This window comes from Ostrea edulis, chromosome 6, assembly GCF_947568905.1.
Source record: "Ostrea edulis chromosome 6, xbOstEdul1.1, whole genome shotgun sequence".
NCBI classification, from domain to species: domain Eukaryota; kingdom Metazoa; phylum Mollusca; class Bivalvia; order Ostreida; family Ostreidae; genus Ostrea; species Ostrea edulis.
Genome location: NC_079169.1, coordinates 58,617,771 through 58,642,691, shown reverse-complemented (window position 1 = coordinate 58,642,691; position 24,921 = coordinate 58,617,771). Strand labels below are relative to the sequence as shown.

At 35.4% G+C, this 24,921-nt stretch overlaps 1 protein-coding gene across 1 annotated transcript; it reads right to left on the bottom strand.

Annotated features, from left to right (window-relative positions):
* Nucleotides 1-1,265: 1,265 nt before the first annotated feature.
* LOC125647480 (FAD synthase-like) lies at nt 1,266-20,740 on the bottom strand. Its single transcript, XM_056140280.1, has 13 exons — nt 20,607-20,740; nt 16,047-16,141; nt 15,804-15,927; nt 15,255-15,367; nt 13,480-13,620; nt 12,371-12,519; nt 11,300-11,388; nt 6,767-6,914; nt 5,989-6,069; nt 5,614-5,712; nt 4,002-4,123; nt 3,704-3,845; nt 1,266-2,486 (listed from the first exon to the last, which is right to left on the bottom strand). The coding sequence occupies exons 1-13, from the start codon at nt 20,710-20,712 to the stop codon at nt 2,351-2,353; spliced, it is 1,545 nt and encodes a 514-aa protein (XP_055996255.1). The 5' UTR covers nt 20,713-20,740; the 3' UTR covers nt 1,266-2,350.
* Between the last annotated feature and the right edge of the window lie 4,181 nt (nt 20,741-24,921).

The window sequence follows — 24,921 nt, the reverse complement described above, 5'->3', positions numbered from 1 at the left end:
ACAGTACTAATAAGGAAAACAGCACTAATAAGGGAAAACAGTATTGATAAGGAAAACAGTACTTATAAGGGGAAACAATACTAATAAGAGAAAAAAGTACTGATAAGGAAAACAGCACTAATAAGGGGAAACAGCATTAATAAGGGAAAACAGTACCAATAAGGGAAAACAGCACTAATAAAGGAAAACAGCACTAATAAAGGAAAACAGTACTAATAATGGAAAACAGTACTAATAAGGAAAACAGCACTAATAAGGGAAAACAGTATTGATAAGGAAAACAGCACTTATAAGGGGAAACAGTACTAATAAGGGAAAACAGTACCAATAAGGCTAGGCTTATCATAAATTAAAGTAATTGAAATCATCTTTATTTGAAGATATCATCATTTCATTTGATGCACACAATTCAACATTTCTTCAAATAATTAATATCTTCAACTCTGAATTATTGCGTGAATTGATATGTTGATAGCATTAATTATTCTGCTGAATTAATATGCTTTAATTGAATGCACGCTACAATTCAATTGAAGAGAGCAATAATTCAATTAATTTGTGCATCAATTTAATTAATGCAGCTTATGCATAGGTTCAGCTCGAAACTACCACCTCCCTGTCAAAGTGCAACCTCCAACCACTTTTTATATTGAAAAATCGTACAAAAACATTATCTCGTAGTTATGTGGAATACTTTACATTTCATTAAAGTTAGACAGAAAAAGAAGGGCATACCTTCATTTTGTTATCTTTATATACATTGTATAATCATATCAAAATCATCTCTTATCAAGGAGATAATTATCTTGCAATTACAAAAAATAACTTCCAAGGTCCCAGTACACGTCATCAAAACCTCCTCAATGATTCAGCTCGGTCTCCATGGACTGGAAGCTCTCATCTGGTACTAGAGATCTTTATCGATTTTGTTCGTGTAGCAAGGTCACCTGTACCATTATCTGTCTCCTACTACAGGGTAATACTGAGGCCTACTGATTACATAATAAATAAAACTGATGCCTTGGTTACGTTATCAAATATGTATAAATTTTCATCATTCCAAGAAATCAATTTCATCATAGCACAATGTAGTACACAGACAAGGCTTGCTGCAATTAATTAACAAAGCATTAGGAATTAGAACCAGTCAAATACATGTCCCATTGGTTCCAGAGATAAAATCATTTAGAGATACACGATTTACACAATGTAAGTTTTGTGTATTTACATCTCGTTGCTTCATCCTTGAACAAATCAAGATGTTGTAAGTCATATCATCCATTTATTTAAAATTCAAAGATCATATAAAAATATTTTTTATGAATATACAAAATGGATATGAATATTAAAAATTGTCATATAATTATATAGACACTTCACAACAAGGACTGCATTTAGATGAAACTATCAGCACCTGTATTTCATACATCTGAATAAAAACCATGCAAAATGCAAAACTGACTTTCTAACTGGTTCTCCATACATTGTACATGTACAAATGACTTCTCCTAGCAAAAATATAGTATACAGCCATGTTTTTTCTGCAGTTTTATTTTTACATCAGAACCAATATGAAAATTAAAACTCAGTGAAAAAGTATAAAAACTAATAAATCTGTATTCAGCTTTAATAGACATCAACTGCCAGGATGACCCATGACAGCTCTACAGCTCACTTTGGAATATTTCCAATAAGGTCAAACTCTTTATCTGGTTTTTGCACTGGTGTTGACGTGAACAACTAGTGGTTAGGAGAAAGCTGGAGTGTGAGAAAAAACCCACGTGTCTGAGTGGGCGACCACTTTACCCTTTCACACACAATCACTACCGATAATGAGGATCGAATCCAGGCTCTGGGATCATGAAACTGTCTTAAAGTTAAGTCAAAATTTTGACTTTAAATTAAGATTTTGACTTAGCTAAGATTGCTAGTCTTAAGATTTAAGTGCAACTTTATTGATCGAAGACAATCTTAAAGTTCAAGACAGTTTCATGATACTGGAGCCAGGTCACAGAGGTGAGAGGTGAATGTACTACCACTGTATAACCAAGACATGTGAAAATAAAAAGGGTGAATTCACAATTGTGGACATTACATAATTATAACCAATCAAAAATTGTTTAATTATAAAACATGATATGAGGAATTCTTTTTATACCAAGTTCATTTCACTGATAAATTACACTTTATATGGTATTAGGTAAGTATGCTGATGCAAAATACTAGGAGAAACCGAAATAAGTTTTGAAATTATTGTACATAACAATACACGTTGAGACAAATTGTTGCTGAATAACAAGATGATGTTGCTACATTTCCAGGTAGTGCTTGTCTGTCTATATATCTTATATCAGTTTCTCCCATCTCTCTCCTTAGTGGGATCTGTTAGAGTGTATGCTGGTTTATACTTCAATACTCCATGCTCGTCTATATACTGTAACAGTGGATTGGGGTGAGTGTTGTTCATGCTGCCTAAAGAAGTATACCTGAAATTCAACAACAAGAGCTATTTGAAAAAGCATATATAAAAATATATAGGCAAACAATTTTTTTTAATACATACAATAACCTATACAACTGATTGCTAAAAATTCTTTACATTTTTTATTTTTTCAACTGTCTACTTTCAAAAGCAAAATTGAATACACAATATACTTTCCCTGTATCCTCCATCTTCATGAGCCAAGTGTTCGATTCGCTTACTCTGTAAGATGAAAGTATGCGAATCGGACACTTGGCTAATGAAGATGTATCCTCAAACAATCAATTGTTCTGAACATTGTATGAAATAAAAATTAGCCACTATCGCCACTTGTGAGTTACCTTACTCTTACAGAAAGTGAATCTCATGACAGTATGCTATTCAAATTTACAGACAGACAGACTCACAACAAGAAAACTTTAACAAGAAATGAGTTGACAGTAAACACCGACTACTTTTTGTCAGCAGGTTCAGGTGAAATATCACTTACCCTCTATCATATAAACAGCAGGTTCAGGTGAAATATCACATACCCTCTATCATATAAACAGCAGGTTCAGATGAAATATCACTTACCCTCTATCATATAAACAGCAGGTTCAGGTGAAATATCACTTACCCTCTATCATATAAACAGCAGGTTCAGATGAAATATCACTTACCCTCTATCATATAAACAGCAGGTTCAGGTGAAATATCACTTACCCTCTATCATATAAACAGCTGGTTCAGGTGAAATATCACTTACCTTCTATCATATAAACAGCAGGTTCAGGTGAAATATCACTTACCCTCTATCATATAAACAGCAGGTTCAGGTGAAATATCACATACCCTCTATCATATAAACAGCAGGTTCAGGTGAAATATCACTTACCCTCTATCATATAAACAGCAGGTTCATATGAAATATCACTTACCCTCTATCATATAAACAGCAGGTTCAGGTGAAATATCACATACCCTCTATCATATAAACAGCAGGTTCAGGTGAAATATCACTTACCCTCTATCATATATACAGCAGGTTCAGGTGAAATATCACTTACCCTCTATCATATATACAGCAGGTTCAGATGAAATATCACTTACCCTCTATCATATAAACAGCAGGTTCAGGTGAAATATCACTTACCCTCCATCATATAAACAGCAGGTTCAGGTGAAATATCACTTACCCTCTATCATATAAACAGCAGGTTCAGGTGAAATATCACTTACCCTCTATCATATAAACTACAATATGGTACACATAAATCTCTCAGGAACTTCCATATATGGCTATAAGACCAGTGTAACACAGGATTGACCCTCATAAACTGTGGCCAATCTGCATCCGTCATACTAAAGGCATTTAAATGACCTAGTGAAATAAAACAAAACATCATTTTAAGCAACAAATATAGTATCTGAATTAATAGCAGTACATGTGCAATTCATCTAGATATTTATCTCCTTTGGTCTAATCAAAAAGTTAAACATATACATTTTCTCAGTTTTATCAACTAATGGAGCTTACTTGAGTAAGGGTCTGTGATTCTGGTCCCCATTATTACAGCTTTAATGTGGGGATGTTGGACTCTGAGGAGTTCAAGGCTGTCCTTTATACGACCCTCGATGTGCAACATCTCAAGATGATACCTACAAACAACAGTCAAATTGTAAAACCGTTTTTAAAATTCTGATGCTCAAACATGCAAAATAAATGTATTTGCATGCATTTAATGCATTACCTGTCAAACAATTGCATTTCATTAAATCAGTATCACTAACAATTTGTTTTCTGTAATGTGAGGATTATGAAAAGCAAGGCTCATGTTGTAAAATATGTCCATCCAAGATATTCAGCAATGCAGTAATACTGTAGATTCCTTATTTTACGTGAGTACTTAATATGGCAAAATGACTCGTATATGTCAAATCGCATGAACATGAACTTCCATGTCATTTGTTAATCAAGCAACAGAAAATTAAAAGCGAGTCATTTTATTTCGCGAGTACTGCCTCTTGTGAAATTGTGCGTTAATAAATTCATCACATATACTTAGGAATCTACAGTAATCAAAGAAACATCCAAATAACCAATCATTGGTCTGAAGTTACAGAGGATGGTTTTCTATGGCTACATTGGTCTGAAGTTACAGAGGATGGTTTTCTATGGCTACCGCAGTGACACTTACTAATGCCTTATCACAGAGACACATGAAATAACCAATCATTGGTCTGAAGTTACAGAGGATGGTTTTCTATGGCTACATTGGTCTGAAGTTACAGAGGATGGTTTTCTATGGCTACCGCAGTGACACTTACTAATGCCTTATCACAGAGACACATGAAAAATAACCAATCATTGGTCTGAAGTTACAGAGGATGGTTTTCTATGGCTACCGCAGTGACACTTACTAATGCCTTATCACAGAGACACGTGAAATGTATGTAAAATGAGGATCATCTAAAATTTGCTCTAATAGATCTGTACATTTTTTAATTACTATCTAATTTCAATAGATTTTTTTCTTCAACACATTCTCTTATATCATAGAGTACAAATAAAACCTTGCATCTTAAAATGGCTTTGTTAAATGTCAAATTGTACAAAGACTTCACACAAATAAAGAATAACTCCAGGAAAAAATTTACACCAAGTTTGATGATCTCAGCCTTATTAGTACTGTTTTCCTTATTAGTGCTTTTCCCCTTATTGGTACTGTTTTCCTTTATTAGTACCGTTTTCCCTTATTAGTACTGTTTTTACTTATAGATCTATGTTAAAAGATTGATTAACTAAGCCTTATTTAAGTGTTGTTTTCATCTGGCTTGAAAGGTGCTGACAGATGCAGTGCACCATAACATATGACCCATATATGTTTGTGTGACAGGTGTGCAGGAACGAACTCAACAGACAACTGAATATAAATCTTATATCATTTGATTATAAATTTAAATCAGCAAGAAAATCTACTTCCCAATAAAAATTTATCAATCCCCCCTACACACACACATAAACAAGCAGGTGAGCAAATTACAAGTTGTGTATAATATTTTCTCAGCTTTTGTTGATAATCTGAATGACAAGCAATAATCATAATTTACAAACAATGGCAGAGAGTCATGAGAAAAATGCTACATACCTGTCTCTTGATATCTGTATAAATTTTTCTACTTCAGGAAAAGGAAGTTTGCTCTTGATGTATAAGGCTTTGTGTTTTTCATGAAAATCTGGATATTTCCTTCAATAAACAGAGATTATCAATATTTGAATTAATGTCAATCAAAATCAGTCTACATGTAACTGAAACTGATTATTGAATGAAAAGTGTAATTCAGAAAATAAATATCAACGGACCCCCATAATATACAATGAGCAATAGGCCCAGAAGTAAGTAAAGAATTTCATTCCTGATCTACTTCTATAAGCATTTTCTCATACTGAACCAAATATATGTTGAAAATAATCTTTAAACAATATACAAGCCAATAATAATAGTGATGAGATGATTGCTTACCTTTTCACAACTGCATGATAGAGGTGAAGCAATGCTGTACAGTCCTTCCCCCCATTAAACCCAACACATATTTCATCTAAACTGGAAGTGTAAAGAGAAAAAAACACTCGTCAAACTACTACTGTAAAACCTATGCAGTTGGATGCAATCTGCATTAGAATTTTTTAACAACATTTAAACATGTGATATCTCTCTGCCCTTATACCAATCTGTGGTTATCCACACTTCTGGGAACAAATTTTGTGGTATTTTACGGTTTATTGTAAGATACAAGTTTTGTGGTATTTCATGATTTATTGTTAGACACAAGTTTTGTGGTATTTCATGATTTATTGTTAGACACAAGTTTTGTGGTATTTCATGATTTATTGTAAGATACAAGTTTTGTGGTATTTCATGGTTTATTGTTAGATACAAGTTTTGTGGTATTTCATGATTTATTGTTAGATACAAGTTTTGTGGTATTTCATGATTTATTGTAAGATACAAGTTTTGTGGTATTTCATGGTTTATTGTTAGATACAAGTTTTGTGGTATTTCATGATTTATTGTTAGATACAAGTTTTGTGGTATTTCATGATTTATTGTTAGATACAAGTTTTGTGGTATTTCATGATTTATTGTTAGATACAAGTTTTGTGGTATTTCATGATTTATTGTTAGATAAAAGTTTTGTGGTATTTCAGGGTTTATTGTTAGATACAAGTTTTGTGGTATTTCAGGATTTATTGTTAGATACAAGTTTTGTGGTATTTCAGGGTTTATTTCTGAAAATCACCTGTACTTCTGTAGACACTCCTCAATGACGGATACTGCCTCTCTAACGTTGCTTACATAGTGATCCTGTGCACTGTCGGACTGGATCAAGTCATAAACTCTCCGAGTTGCATTACTAATGGGTTGGTTGTCATAATCTATGATACTACCTGTAAAAAGAAATGTTTTAGAAACATATAGGCCCAATATGTGTCAATATTGAAAATGTCAACTTTAAATCTAGAATGGCTGTGATGGGTGAAAAAACAAGAGGCCCATGGGCTTTAATGGATGGAAACCTGAGTATGCACATTTTTTTGGTCTTTAGAAATTTCTGTGTTACATGTGTGCTTTTCATAGTTCTGATTTTTTTTACTTTGTACTAAATGATAGATTTATCCAATGTAGGTGTAACTATCATACACATTAACTGACAAATTTAACACAATTCTTTTATAGGAGAGCAAGTCTAATCACTTCACAGCGAAATGCGATTTTCTATTTGAATTCTAAAAGATCATTTGTTGAACTCATGGATCATAAATTTCAGTCTCAGTAGAGGACCCAGTGCTCATTATAATCATGCCAAATGTGAGTGGTATTTTGCATAAGTCATTATATTCCCTTCCTCATCCAGCCAGTAACAATTTTATTGAATAAATATTGTTTTAACACCATTCCTTCAAATACATCAATTTTTCTATCTACTTTAACTTTTTCATTGTACCAGAGAACAGTTTTGCCCATTTTTTCTTATGTCAATTCATTTTCAAAACAATTTTCCAACTTTTTTTAAAAGCTAAAAACATCTAGCCAAATTTTATTCTTTGATTCTTCAATACATTTTAATGCATATTTTCGACCATATCTAATGACCTGCCTGGTACTGATATATACACCTATAACACATTGCCATTTTGCTGAGCTATGCTGTAATCTCTTAACCAATCTAATTAAAATCAGTTCCTAAGATACGCTCACAATCGGTACAATAGGATCTGACATAACCCCATAGGGGGTCACGTCCACATGACGTTTGGCTTGGAATATTCATGAGAGCTATCAGCCAGTCAGATTGCACCATACAGACAATGATAACTATTTAGGTGGTTCCAGCAATTCGTAAATAAGTTGCAGTAATCTCTCTCCCACGAAGTTTATTGCACACTATAAAATTGTATATTTTCACATAAGGAATTTACACTTTCGCAATAATGCCTAATCTATTCCATTCACACAAACAACAAAACCTATGATATGAAATACACCCAAATTAAACTAATTGTGAATTGCGATTTATGTATGAATAGGGATGTGTATGATTTGAATAGTTTTCAAGATGGTTTACTTAATTAATGCGAGGAATATAACGCCAGTGGACGTAAACATTGCATTGTAACGTCACCTTCAGCTGCGATGTGTTTTCTTTCAAACCAAACAATCCCAGCCATTTTACTTGAATTTTGAATACCGACGACTTCATAGGTGATGCCCTGATTGGCTAACATAAAGTTCACATGACCCCTTGTCTGGTTATGTCAGATCTCCTAACGTAAAGTATATGGCACAGATCTAAGAAGTCTGATTTTAATTAGATTGTCTCTTAACCTAGGATGTTTTCATACTTGTAATAAAATTCTCTATTAAAGATTACCATGTTTAAACCACCTTTTTCATACTTGTATGTATCTAGATTTTTTGACTTTATGAACAAGACTTTTCAACAAGAATTAAAGAAATACGCAGTTTAACTGGTCAATAATATCTTTTGATGGATTCGGTAAGGAAATAAACAACCGTAAAATTTTTGAGATTGCTAGAGATTTTATAACAGCTATATGCCCAATTGGAGTAAGATTTCTTCTTTTCCATTGTTTCAATAAATTCTTAACAGATGCAATTTTTTGTTATAATTTGTCTTCACCATCTGGCTTAAGGAAGTTCACTCTTGAGCATGACTGTCCAGGATGCTATAATTAAGTATTTACTAAGTTCAATACTTAACTTATTTTAATATAAAAACAATTCTAAGTCCAATAACTCTGTAATGACAAAGCCAACGTCTGAAAAACAAAAGGGGCCTTCCACTCACTAATGCAAGTATCATGAAATTTTTTAATGAAAATCTTCCCAAGGACAGAGTGTAAAGATAATCCTTACTGCTATGGCCCTGAGCGTCATGCATAGGTCTAAGTTTGCTGATGGGCGGACAGTGACGGGTGGACAGAGTGACAGGTGGACAGGCAGACAGAGTGACGGGTGGACGGAGTGACAGGCAGACAAAGTGACGGGCAGACAGAGTGACGGGCGGACAGAGTGACGGGTGGACAGGCAGAGAGTGATGGGCAGTCAGAGTGATGGACTAACAGAGTGATGGGCGGACAGAGTGATGGGTGGACAGAGTGATGGGCGGACAGAGTGACGGGTGGACAGAGTGACGGGTGGACAGAGTGACGGGTGGACAGGCAGACAGAGCGTTGGGTGGACAGAGTGATGGGCAGACAGGGTGACGGACTGACAGAGTGACAGGTGGACAGAGTGACGGGTGGACAGAGTGACAGATGATAGGCAGACAGAGTGATGGGTGGACAGAGTGATGGGTGGACAGAGTGACGGGTGGACAGAGCGACGGGTGAACAGAGTGACGTGCAGACAGAGTGACAGGTGGATAGAAAGACGGACTGACAGTGATGGGTGGACAGAGTGACGGGCTGATAGAGTGACAACTATAGGTATCTGAATTCTATAAATCTTCTCAAGCTGATGGACACACAGAAAGATCAGTATACAGACAGATGGATGAACATGATTCCAATACCCGCCCCCCCCCCCCCCCCAAAAAAAAACTCTGTGGGGGTACATGTATAAAAAAGAGGCCCACAGGCCTTATCAGTCACCTGAGTTCTGGTGAAAAAGTATCACTACTCCCAAGATCTATGAAATCTAGAACAAATTTCCTGTTCTGAATATCTAAGCTAAATTCTAATATTCACCAACAGTATGGAACAAGATGTGTTCTAAAAACTTCAATGTCCTCAAAAGTGCATACACTGATGAGAAGCTTTACATAACATGATAAATGTATTAACATTAAAAAGATTTTTTTTTGTACATCCTTTTAAGCTACTCCTAAGTATGCATTTAGATTTTATACAGTATCAGCAAACTTGCACACAGACACTATACACTAAGTTTAGCCCCACCCTGGGGTCAGAACTCCTATCCTGCGGATCATGTAAAATGATCATTGTAAAATGAAATTTACAATTTTGGTAGAGGCCTTCCTGTTCTGCATCATTATGCATTTATTTTTCATAAACATGTTCAGTTATAGAGAAGATTTTTGAAAATTTGTCAATTTTGGGCAGTTTTTGCCCTGCCCCTAAGGCCCCAGGGGTGCAGGAATCCTGAAATTTACAATTTATGTCCCCCTTGTTCCAAAGATGCTTCATACCAAATTTGAAAAGATTGGAATGATAGTTATCAAGAAGTTAAAAATGTCTATTGTTCACACATTTAATAACTAACTGTTTTGTCCCACCCTGATTACCAAATCCCCTACCCCTGGGATCATCAAATTTACAATTTTAGTAAAGGACTACTTCTGCCAAACTAACTCCTAACTGATTAACCTTCTATGCTATTTTGGCAAGGTATTTCATATAGTGTTATCATGTACATGATTGATTTCTTAAGCAGGTAAACTTATACATTCATGCACATTTTAACAATGCTAAATACTTTCACACAGGTAACTGCATAAATGACTTTTCTGCACAAAGTCATTTTTTTTCAAAGATCAATATCTAATGTGCAATGAAACTGTCAAGCCTTCATTTTCAATGCCATCGTCTATTAACACTTACAGATTAAGAATATTGAAATCAGAATAGTGAAATATCTGTTCTCCTCACAAGGTTACTAAGTCTTCCATCCATTCATTTCGTTTATTAGCATCTCATATTACTTTAATTTCTAATTTCTAGGGTCACAAAATAGAACTCTAGAATTCTGCTGGTTCATTGGTTACCTACTGAGGTATATAATTTTAGATGAAATACAATGACCTGTTTCACATGAATGTGTGTCCTCTTCTTTTCTCACACTTTTCTCATAGGAACCCATTAATCACTACTGTAACACTTTTCCTGAATCAATATTGTGTTTCTACACAGGTGTACACATGTATATCAGCTGTAAACTGATGACACACACAAGGCAGCTTATCTCTATCCTGACAGGTGGGTGAGAGAAAAATCCACTACAAAATGTGTCAATGTCCCAGTATACCGTAGATCAACAAGGAAGTTTGTCATAACGAGGACGATTACTAACGACACACTCATTGCATCATAGGAGAAAATGTCAAATAAGAAGTATACATGTATTATGTTTAGGTACTTTGGTGGATTTTTTTTTTAGAAGGGAGGGGGGGGGGGGGGGCTTTTTTTCTTCCAGGTGAGGTGGGTTATTCTGTAATTTCTATAGTTTTTTGGGTTGTTTTTTTGTCTTACATGTGCCTGGATGTCTAACACATAAATTACAATATACTCACCGTTGGGTAATTTTTCCTGTAACGCGGTAACAGCTCTATGTATCTGTTCAGGTTTGCTAGACTCTAACATCAGTTTTACTTTGTAATAACTGTAAAATACAGGCCAGAATTTTACAGGAAATCCTGAAACATATTACTACATGAACGTCTGCTATGTCAGTTTTCTAAATGTCCTATCAACATGAAATTGCTCAGATAGAGAAACAATTTGAATTTCATTTGATTAAAAATCAGTTTTTCTAAATACTTGTGTTTATCTCAGAAATACCAGTAATATTCACAATTACTTTAAATTATGACAAAATACCAATCTTAACTCTAAGTGATTTTTTTGTGATCCACTTTAAGACCAGTTTTAAGATTTAATAATAATAATAATACCATATTTATATAGCATCCTTTTCATACACTATGTATGCTCAAAGGTGCTTTACAATGCATATATACCTTACTACAGAATGTTATACACATAATACATAGAAAATAAATCATTAAAATGCAATGATATAAAAGGCGTTATCACATGTAAACAGTCCGTAACTGTACCTATTTAAGTGCAACTTTATTGATTTAAAAGTTAGACAATCTTAAAGTTTAAGACAGTTCCCTAATCCAGGAGCCAGGTGAGATAATAGCAAAAATTAAAGTGTTGTACACAGTGAGAGAAAAATAATCTGAGAAAAAAATTGTTAAATTTGGAGACAGGACTGATTTTGGTACTTAGAGGCTCTACTTCTTTACATATTTTCCTAAATGGTTTCTTGTTGAATTAAAAATGAGATGAAATTATTTTTCAGTGCATCTGGACATGAATTGAAAATTTCCTGTTATATGGTATCAAATCAACAAGTGTTGGGAGGTTTCATGAAATGATTCTTAAAGTAAATACATGCACAACTCAAACTGTGCTTCTTTTTTTATCAAGTGTATGCTATCCTTAGTTACATAAATTCCAAATATTCTAGGTAAAGAAAGAATGAATGTATGTCACTGAAATACTTGTACACAAACTATCTGGAATTCATTATGGATTTTGGTGTTGTGTATCAGGTACATCTGAAAAACACCTACCTGTTGTGAAAATCTGGGTATGATCCTAGTGTAACATCAGCCTTGAATTCTCGGTCTACTTCACTTAAAACACTAGCAATCGATACTTCATCCTGCTGCACATAGATTTCCTCTGTGTAAAAATGAGCATCCGGATTCTTAAACAAATCCTACAAAAATGGATTTAAACTGATTGTGAATCCAGGTGAAATTGCTTATGACCTTGACACTATTCTCATACATCCGAGTCCAAAGTCAGTAAGATTCTTTCTCACTGTTAGTCTTCATGAGCTATGTACATATTTTTCTTTTAACATGTGCCCAGCATTATAAGAGCCAGTGGTAAGTTTTTCGGTTTTGTTTTTTCAAAAACTGAGGTCCTATGCCATGGTAGGCATTCACATGATAAGTGCCATGAATAGGTCACAATTTGTGGTATTTTGTAGTGAATTGAGCTATATGGACTATGGATGTCAATCTGTAAATAGTTCAGTGGTTAGAGCACCTGACATGTAATCGAATGGTTCCAGGTTAGATCCCCAGTCTAGCCGTAAATTTTCTCCTTTCCTGTTGCACACTTCACCTAATGCTGGCAACATCTCTGCATGAATGAAAAATTCTCAAATGGGACGTAAAACAAATACCAAAAAAAAAAAAAAATCATCCCATGGTGAGTCTCTGTGTGAAGTATGGTCACTCAAGGTGAAAAGAGAAATCACTAATGACCCAAAATCCATTTCCTACATCAGACAAGTTTGCCTGATCACTAATTGCTGTCAGACACCATATTTGATAAGGATAATCCTCATCCCATGGCATGTGTTTGGAGTATGGTCACTCTCGGTAAAAAGGGAACTGACTTTTAGCCCAGAAATCATTTACCTAAAAAAAGAGTCCATTTCACTTGACATTTTACTTTTGACCTCAAATTGATAGGGATAATCCTCAAGTATGTGTGTAAATCATGGGGACTTTAAGTGAAAAGAAAAACAATGTAAGACTAGAATCCAATCCATCTACAAATGAACACCCTGATTCCATGCAGTATACACCACCACCACCACCCCAACCCCCAACACACACAGTTTGTTGTCGTGGTATGACTGTTTCACACAAGTATATAAACTGACCTCTAAAGCTATGAAGGCTCTCTCCATTATGGATGGTACACCTGGGAAGATATAAACATTGTTGACAACCACCAGTGGGAATTTGTTCTTCTCCCCAGTCTTCTTGTTCACTCCGTATACCAGTCTTGCTGACTTTGGTATCTGGTGAAAAACAGTTTTAAATGTTTGAAATTCTAGATTCTAATCCTGTAGTTTGTGTGTTTACTTTGTAAAGAATCTGAATACCACATGTCATTAAACTGATACATTCTGCAACAGTTCACTTAAGTACACCATATCATTCAAAAGTCTGAATTCATCACAAACATAAAAGGATTCCGAATACAGGTATATTCTTTTAAATAGTAAATGTGTCCTTTAGTGATAGCATAATTTTCATCACCCTTACTGTGATGAATAAGTGGGGTATATACATGACATGGAGTTGAAAAAACTCACCAGTCAAGAAGGAGTCTGTAAAGAGATGCATTATCTACTTGACCTTTACCTAATGCAAATGACCTTAGGTAGGAATCATCAAACAATATGTTTATATTAAGTAACCACTTATAGACCACAATACATGCCTATCCTACCTTCTTCATACATAAATATGGCTGATAAGCTTGGAATTGTGGCCCAACAATAAGCCAACACCTGTTTCTGAACAACTATATACATTGTATACTAAAGTGGCCCTTTTCACTAATTTAAAATCTTATGACTTAATAGATCAAAATTTTATTCATGCTTTTTTATACATATCACAAGGTCAGACTTTATAATTTTTTTAAAGAATTGACTGTAGAATTTTTTTATAAGAATTGACTGTATAATAATAAGCCAAAGTTTCTCATTAAGAATTTGCAATTCAGTTTTTTCAGTCAATTCTCTTGAACAAAAAAATTCAAACAGCCATTTCTTATACTTCAATTTCAAATAAAAGTCGGGGATATTTTTACAAGTTTATTGTGGGTGCCAAAAAATTTACATGAAATCAACAAGAAACTTTGGTCCTGTGACATCAATTTGTTTTTTGTCCAAATTTGTGACCTAAAAATCAATAGAGGTTATCTACTCCTTAGCATGTACCTAACCAGTGTACTAAGTTTGGTGTCAATCATTGTCAAATGATTCTTAAATATTGGAGACAATATATTACTATGTCTAGTTTGACCCTTGATCTTTGACCATGTGAAACCAAAATTAATAGGGGTCATCTACTCCTTATGATGTATAAGTGTACCAAGTTTGATGCCTATCAAGCAAAGGGTTCTAAAGATATTGAGCGGACAGTACCTTCCAATGTCCAGTTTGACCCTTGACCACATCCTCAAAATCAATAAGGGTCATCTACTTCTTATGATGTACCACGTTTGATGTCTGTCAAACAAACGGTTCTCAAAGATATTGAACAGAGAGTATCTTCCTATGTCCAGTATGACATTTGACCATGTGACCTCAAAATCAATAGGGGTCATCTATTCCTTAGGATGTACCAGTGTAGTGTACCAAGTTTGATGTCTGTCAAGCAAAGGGTCCAGTTTGACCATTGATCTTTGATCACATGACCTCAAAATCAATAGTGGTCATCTATTTTCTAGGATGTACTGGTGTTCTTAGTTTGATGTCTACCATTTAAAAAGTGAGCATTTGAAGATTATGGGTGTAAGTATGCATTTATTTTAGCAACAAGCCCCCCCCCCCACCCCACCCCCCTTTACATCCAGTCACTCTAAATTTATCCTTTAATACATCCAACAATCAAACATGTTTAATAGCATCTTGTTAATTACCATCGCAAGTTTCATCTTTGGAGATGAGAGATCCTGCGCTCCCCAGAACTGCTTACAGAGTTCCACAATGTCAGGGTGAGGGGCAGTAACATCATTAAATGCCTTGGCCACACCTTCACGTCCACGAAAAGAAAACAACATATCACTAAATAAGTGTATTTGCTCAGTACTCAATGTTTTAAACAAAATATTCACAGGGTATATCACGCCACCATCTTAGTTTTCTTTTTTACTAGCTACATCGCTTGCAATTTTCGACGAAAAGTTCAATATAATATGATAATTAGATCCCTGCTGTTTAGAAGCAACTCTGTCAAGGTCTTACTTAAATATTAAAAATGTTGAGTGTCTGTGGTGTATTTAATAGTAAAAATGCATAACCTTTAGACTATGAAAAGAGTTTCAGAAGAAATAAAAGAGAGGGAACTTTTATATCGCCTTCCCACAGGCTTAATATTGCCATCATTTTCGTACAATGTACAATTTGTTAGCATTGCCTTTCTAATCTATTTAGTCTGTTTTCTATCTAAATGCATTTTAGCCACCTACCTTCAAATGTAAGATCATCGTGAGTGGGCCCTATTCCCCCTGAGGTGATCACATGAGTGTACTTGGAAGAAAACTCACCGACTTCTTTAGCAATTACCTCCAGATCATCCCCAATCACAGATATCTAAACAGAATTGATATTATGTCAATAATTACCACACTATGATCATCTTCAGAAGATTGGGGGGGGGGGGGGGGTAATTAATTTCATTCATAGCAAAATTTTTATTTTAACATACCTACCTTTTTAACTTTGACCCCTAGGGTAAACAGATGTTTGCACAGGAAATGGGAGTTAGTATCAGTTGTCTGTCCCTTTAATATTTCATCTCCAATTACTGTAAAGTAACATCAATATTTTCCATAAATAATAAAGTTGATGTGTACAATTGACTATTTTTTATGTTTTGTAAGTCACCAAAACTCACAGCTTTGCATACTACTAGGATCAGTCAAAAACAAGAGGTATTGTGAGCAATGCTCACTAAGAATACCCCCCCGCTTACCTCAATCTCCCAAAGGGTGTTGGTAATAGGTATAAACTACCTCTTTTCTGAGTGTAAAAAACAAATGGCATGACAAACAGAACCATATTGCTACTTCGATGTCCAGTGCGCGTGACCTTTGACCTTTTGACCCCAAAACCGATAGGGAACATCTTCATCCCATGGGTAGTCCATATGTATGATATGGTGACTGTAGGTGGAAAGGATAACGCTTTAGAGCCCGGAAACCATACTGCTACTTCGATGTCCAGTGTGCGTGACCTTTGACCTTTTGACCCCAAAATCAATAGGGAACATCTTCATCCCATGGGTAGTCCATATGTATGATATGGTGACTGTAGGTGGAAAGGATAACGCTTTAGAGCCCGGAAACCATATTGCTACTTCGATGTCCAGTGCACGTGACCTTTGACCTTTTGACCCCAAAATCAATAGGGAACATCTTCATCCCATGGGTAGTCCATATGTATGATATGGTGACTGTAGGTGGAAAGGATAACGCTTTAGAGCCCGGAAACCATATTGCTACTTTCATGTCCAGTGCACTTGACCTTTGACCTTTTGACCCCAAAATCGATAGGGAACATCTTCATCCCATGGGTAGTCCATATATATGATATGGTGACGGTAGGTGGAAAGGCTAATGCTTTGGAGTCCGGAAACCATTGCGTCTACAGACGGACGGACGGACAGACAGACGGACAACCTGATTCCAGTATACCCCCCCCCCCCACAACTTGTTGCGGGGGGGTATAATAACATACAGATCTAGCATGATCCAGATGATCAATATGAAAATTGGAATATTCATAAGTTAAGATCTTCTTGTAGGATTATAACAAACAAGAGGCCCATGGGCCACAATGCCTGCCTGAGTTAACTTGCCCTGCTGTTCTTCATCAGATATTTTAAAGATCTTCACCCCTCTTTAATCCTGTAACAAATTCTGGCCTCATATTATGACCAGTTTTCACAGCTTAACATTTGAACTTACTGATCCACAGGACTGGTGACCAGATAGAGTTACCGGTCCCAAACCAGATTTGTCTGCCCTACTCGTGACTTAAATCACGAAGTGAATACTGCAATAATTAGTAATATAACTAAAGTTTCAGTCTTTTGTCTTATCATCATACAGGATAAATTGTCATGCTTTAACAAGCACTAGATCAGCAATCTGCAATGTCAAAAGAAAGAACATGCTTTTCCCCCTATATTCATGTACTACGTAAAGTTTGACCCTTGATTTTAGTCCCACTCTAACCCCAGGGTCCGTGAACAAGACTTGTCAGAATACAACATTGCTCGCCGGGAAGCATGGTTCTATTTAACCTAGCTATCCCTTTAGTTCAAAAGGTTAAATGTTTTGAAAAATAGGCCAAAGTCCAAGGTTACTAGGTCAAAAGTTTTGATACCATATCAAAGGCCTGTTCGTGAGGCATCTAATTATGAAATATCAAATCCCTATCTCCTTGGTTTAGAAAATATAGCCAAGGTTAATGTTTTTGAAAAGTAGGTCAAAGTCTAAGGTCAATAGTTCTGGTAACAAAAGAAATGTCTTCTAATGAGGCATCTATATCTGAAACATAAAAACTCGATCACTCTTGGTTCAAAAGAGATAGCCAAGGTTAATGTTTTTAAACAGTAGGTCAAAGTTCAAGGCATAGTTCATTTGGTCAAATGTCTTCTAACAAAACAAAGGTCTCTTCATTAGGCCTCTATATGTAAAATATCAAAGTCCTATCCCTATTGTTTCAAAAGATATAGCCAGGTTAAAGTTTTTAAAAGTAGGTCAAAGTCCACAGTAAAGGTCACTATATAAGTCAAGTCTTGGTACCAAAACAAAGGTCTCTTCATGAGGCATCTACATTAATTTTGTATATGTGATCTATATCTGATCTTAAGAGGATGATTTTAAAAGACCCCCCCCCCCCATAACTTTCCATATAAAACTATGTTTCCCTATTGTGACCCCACCTTATCCCTGTGGTCATCATGTGAACAAACTTGAATTTGTACTACCTTAGAATGCTAGCATGTTAATATGACAAATCAAGGCCTTGTTGTTCTTTAATAGAAGATTTTCAAAGATTTTTTGCTGTATATATCCCCTATTGTGGCCCAATCCTCCAGGGGCCATGATTTGAAAACTTTTGAACTCATTCAGGAAACTTTTACACAAGTTTTGCCTTTTCTGATCCAGTGGTTCTTGAAAGTATTTTTTTTTATATTTCCACTATTTCTTAATTATTTCCCCTTTGAAGAGTGTGACCCTTTGTTTGAATCACTTTTGCCAAAGTTTGATTTAAATTGGCCCTGTGGCTCTGGAGAAGTAAAAAAATATGTGAAGTTCACAGACAGACACTAGACAACATGTGATCAGAAAAGCTCATTATTATAACTACAGCTACACATTAGCATAAAGACATGGCTTAGTCAGACTAGGGTTTAGGTGGGGGTCAGGATAAGATCTTTTAGGCCCCTTACAATGTATCATCATATGCAATAATAAAAAACCACTTAAGCAAAAAAAATTATAATATATTTTACACGACTTTTGATCAGTCCACTCATGACTATATGGACCTGGTTTGGCATTAGTGAAGGCCCTAGGCCGAGGTTAATCAATACCTGACCAGGTCCATATAATCATGAGTGGACTGAATTAAAAGTCAATAATTGCTTTATTAAATGATCAGGAATCTTATAAATGTTCACAATATATTTAAACAAATAACAAAAGGCCCATGGGCCTACATCGCTCACCTGAGCAGCAAGCTTGAGCAAAACTATCATTATACATGGAGCTTGGTTCAGAAAAAAACTTTTCAAAGGTAACAAATAAAAATTCATTAATTATCACACTTAATTTTCAAACTTGACTACAAATTCATTAATTATCATATGCCCTTGTTGATGGGTATGGCCATTCATATTGACAAATTTCATCTAAGGATGCTTTGTGCCATTTAGTTTGGTTTTTTATACATTCGCATGTAAAAATCCTGTGGAGATCCAGGTTAGAATAGATCCTCAGTACCCCTTGCTTGTTGTAAGAGGTAACTAAATGGGGTGGTCCTTCGGATGAGACCGCAAAAACAGAAGCCCCATGTCACAGCAGGTGTGGCATGATAGAGATCCCTCCCTGATCTAAGGCCATAAGCGCCGAGCATCAAAGGCCTAAATTTTGCAGCCCTTCATCGGCAATAGTGACATCTCAATATGAATGAACAAGATGCGTTTGTGAAACACAAATGCCCCCAATAATGACCAATTCCCGGGTACGACTTCTCCAGGACTTTCTGGGTACAAGCTCTCCTGGGTATGGGTTTCTTCTGGGTACCAGTTCTCCAGAAGTCAAAAAAAAAAGTGTCGATGAGTTGTCGTTCAGGGATTTGTCTTTCAGTGACCTGCCATAGACCCCCACTAACTATTTGTGAAAAAGACTTTTATAACATGTAAGAGACGGCTGGTATTGAATGCAAAATGCAACTTTCTTAGTGTTTGATATCCCATTGAGATGAAGGGTCAAATGTCGGCAAACTTGTACAGACTTTTGTGTACACAATAGCTCTCGCACAAAATCATTATGCCTATTCTTTGTATAAGATGACAAGTCTATTAATTATTATTTGTACACAAAAATTTGCACATGCACTGACACTTGCAGTTTGTAAACAAATAGGTGTATGCCATACCTCCCCTGATAAAAAGCACGTGTTTTTTTAAATAGGGAATGGAATGGTATAGACCCCTACTATCAATATTAGAGGCAAAAATTACCAGTTCCTGCAGTACGAGTTAGTTTGTTTACAAGTTGACTGGCAACCAGCAGGCTTATTTATAAACAGAATGTGGAATACCCTTGAGAATTATATATATTGCTGATGATAATTTCCTTCTATGTGTAACAGGATGGGAAAAATGCAAAGGACAAGACCAGGATTCGAACCCGGGCCCCCTGAATATCTTGATAAGTCCTCCGCCAACTGAGCTTATTGGCAATGGACCAGACTGGGATTCGAAACCGGGACCCCTGTCCCTGAATCTGTATCCCTAGTAATTATTAAGGTGTTTTACCATCGTCGCAAGACACGGCTGAAAAGGGAAAGGAGCGTACATTTCAGTTGTGGCTTGCGACGATGGGACTACATGCATTTCAGCTGTTAACAAATGAAAAATATGTAATTTGTTGGTGAGTTACGCAACCCCTGAATCGCAGGTTTAGCTCGTCAGAACCACTGAAAAGTGTACAGCACATTCACTGAAAAGTTTATAGCACAACTTATTTGCCTACCGATGATACCAGCAGTAAAATCTCTTGAAGTCATCTGCATAGAATTAGAATGACGAAAAGCAGCGTGTTTAAGCAAGGTAGTCGCTCGTCTGACAGCCCTCTCCATTCGCGAAATATTCTTGAATTTCGAACTCGAGGTTAAAAGTAAAACACGAACCCGATTCCATTTCCTAAAACGTGCCTTAAAAATCAATTTGTTGTTATTTATTGATTCTATTAGCTAGAAAGTAACCTAAAAGGCCTGAAAACCCCGGAACCCCCAGCTTTGTGCCTGGCTGTACTTATAAGTGTATACGTGTATTTTATGATGATAATTACCATTAATTTCAGTGGCGTAGCTTCCATTGAGGCAACCGAGGCAGCTGCCTCGGTAAAAAAAACAACAACACCTTTTACGTTGTTAAAATGTCGATAGCTTCTAGGGGGCTGCGCCCCCCCCCCCCCCCCCCCCCCAGACCCCCTGCCTCGGTAATATTCGAACCCCCCCCCCCCCAGACCCCCTGCCTCGGTAATATTCGAACCCAAGCTTCGCCTATGAATTTACCGTTACAATATCAATTTCTTGATGTATATAATAACATATCGTCGGAACCCACGGGTTTTCTCTCCGATAAACAGCATTCATGCAGCTTAACGATGTATATGATAATATCCTTGTGAAGTTTGATCTTGTTTCATCTTTCTTATAGGAGGTCTCATTGATACTGTACACTTCATTCTCTATAAAGTGATGTAAATTTTTGACGTTTTGTGGATATGACATAAAGAACATAGGGTCTAATCATAGAATAGAATCGAATTTATTACCAAATCAGAGCCCAAATGGGCATAAACTGGTAACATTTGAAATATGCTGATACAAGTAAAGACAATACACAGTGAAGAGTAATTCTTAGAGTTATAATACACTCATTGGTGGTATTTTAAGTTTCATATGTAAACATAATTAGTAGTAAGAGTCGGTGCTAACGGATATAAAACAGAAATCCACTTTGAAAGTCTCATGTAGAATTAGCATATGCCTCTGTTTTGACACGCATTTTCACAAGAAATCTTTACACACCTCACACATTTTCTTTCTTCTTCTTCATGTTTTACACTTGTAAACTGTCTTCATGTTGCTGGGAGTACAAGACCAACAGTCTGGTACAGTAATTTATTATCAGACTAATCATGCTTTCTTTAACTTTTTTTATTCATATAGTACAATTATTTTCATATTTTTCTACCCTTCCTGATTTAGACAGGAAACATTCAGAACAACTGGATCCTGCATACATGTACAAGTGTATTATACATGTACTTGCATACTGTATTTACTAAACTATATTATACTGATATTGATTACAATTTTATATGTATTCACACAACATTCAGGGGCGGATCCAGGAATCGCGGTTGGGGCGTGGGGTGGGGTGGGGTGGTGCGCAACTGTATGACGCAGGGGGTCTGAGGGCCGCCTTGAGGCCCCCAGTGGGAAGTCCTGGTGGGGGCCAAGGGGGCGAAGCCCCCGGAAACTCCTGGATTTTTACAGATTTTATCTTTTGTAATGTATTCAGAGTATTATACAGCATACATCTATTTTCATTCAATCTGTTCCAAATAGACCAGCAACCAAAATAAACACATGAGGATCTCACATGGAAGGGGGGGTATAGCTTTAATTCACAGGGACATAATTAAGAGATATATATATATATATATATATATATATATATATATATATATATATATATATATATATATATATAATTCAATAAAAAAAGCAGGAAAATATACAGTTCAAAAATATATTAATAATTCAATAAAATATAATAACATATATATATAATTCAATAAAAAAAGCAGGAAAATATACAGTTCAAAAATATATTAATAATTCAATAAAATATAATAAAATACCGTCGGAACCCACGGGTTTATATACTATCACCATTGTTTCTCATCTTATTTTAGTTCCACGTATTAATGCACACCTTACTATGCCCTAACACGTTCTACACTTCTGAGGGTAGGGAAGTGTGTTTTGGTATCGTGAATCTTTTCGGTAAATGGTATGTAAAATGATATATATGTCTACAGATAGTATACATATATTTTTATTCAAACATTCTCAAATAGTCGTGTTTGATAGGTCTATTTTTTACATGAGGATTTCACATGGGTGGGAGTAGGTCTAATTTTAATTCACATGGGGTGGGGGTGTCACATCTATATCATATGCTACCCACACTGTGTCTCTATTGTAATTCTCATCTTAATCGAGTTCAACACATTAATCAAACTACACATCTTACGAACTGCCATGGTTTAACATGTCAATCACTTAGAACTGTGATCTTTTAAAATCATCTCTTGAAACTATTCTGAAAACCTGCTTACCACATTAAACCATTCATTTCTTTGGTAAATTGTAGGTATAATTAATTATGATTTGTAGATCGGTAAAGTTGGCTACTAGTAACCAGCTACTAGTAACTGGCTACTTAAAAAGAGAAAAGTTGGCTACTAGTAGCCAGCTACTTGAACCAGGAAAAGTTAGCTACTAGTAGCCAGTTACTAGTAGCCAGCTACTAAAAGTAAGAAAAGTTAGCTACTCGTAGCCAGCTACTACAAAATATAAAAGTTATAATTACTGATAGCTCGCTACCAGATAAAGGTTAATGAGTTTGAAAATTATTATCTATCAGATTTATTTCTAAAGAGGACGAGGAGTCGTATGAAATTTCATGCTCAATTATCCCCAATTACATAGCGTTGCAATGCAAAATACGAATAAACTTTTTCAACTGAGTGTTTACTTTAAAAGTGAAAAGGATTTAATTCAGACCTTCAATCATTTGATATACCATCCATTTTGAGATATCTGCTACTTTTACAATTTGATTCGAGTTACCCTGAAATTTCAACATAAGTGTGAATACCGTAAGAAATTTTATGTTTGACTTTATGTTTGTATTAGATATCTGATGAATTTACGACTATACATATGGCAAGAAGTGATAGATGGTGTTCTGGTACGCCATGAATTTTCAGATATCGCTCTTTAGGAAATCCGTTACTTATACATTTTGATTATCGGTACAATCAAATTTCAAGATCCGTGTGAATACCTTAAGGAACTCCGTGTTCATATCATATATTTAACTAACTTACAACGATACGTATGGCGAGTAGTGATATTGGGTATCGTAATATGTCATCAATTTTCAGATATCACGCTTAAGGAAGTCAACTACATATACCTTTTGATAGCAGGTAAACTGAAATTTGAAGTTTTTCATAAATATCTTAAGGAACTCTGACTAATTTATAACTACCCACGTGAAGAGGTGTGATATTAGGTATCTTGATATGCCAACAATTTTCGGATATCATACTTAACGAAGTCAGCTACTTATACCTTTTCATTTCCAGTAATCTAAAATTTCAAGTTTTTCATAAATATCTTAAAGAACTCCTTGTTTGTATTAGATATCTGACTAGTTTACAACTATCCATGTGAAGTGGAGTGGTACTAGGTATCTTGATATGCCATCAATTTTCAGATATCACACTTAAGGAAGTCAGCTACTTATACCTTTTGATTGCAGGTACTATGAAATTTGAAGTTTTCTACCAATATTTTAAGGAACTCCTTGTTTGTATTAGATATCTGACGAATTTACAATTATCAAAGTGAAGAAGAGTTTCAAGTTTTTCATAAATATCTTAAAGAACTCTGTGTTTGTATTAGATATCTGACAAATTTACAACTATCCATGTGAAGTGGAATGGTATTAGGTATTTTGATATGCCATCAATTTTCAGATATCACACTTAAGGAAGTCAGCTACTTATACCTTTTGATTCCTGGTAACCTGAAATTTCAAGTTTTTCATAAATATCTTAAAGAACGCCTTGTTTGTATTAGATATCTGACTAGTTTACAACTATCCATGTGAAGTGGAGTGGTACTAGGTATCTTGATATGCCATCAATTTTCAGATATCACCCTTAAGGAAGTCAGCTACTTATACCTTTTGGTTGCAGGTACCATGAAATTTGAAGTTTTCTACCAATTTTTTAAGAAACTCTGAGTTTGTATTAGATATCTGACTAATTTACAATAATCAAAGTGAAGAAGAGTGATATTTGGTGTCTTGACATGCCATAAATTTCCAGATATCACACTTAAGGAAGTCAGCTACTTATACCTTTTGATTCCTGGTAACCTGAAATTTCAAGTTTTTCATAAATATCTTAAAGAACTCCTTGTTTGTATTAGATATCTGACAAATTTACAACTATCCATGTGAAGTGGAATGGTATTAGG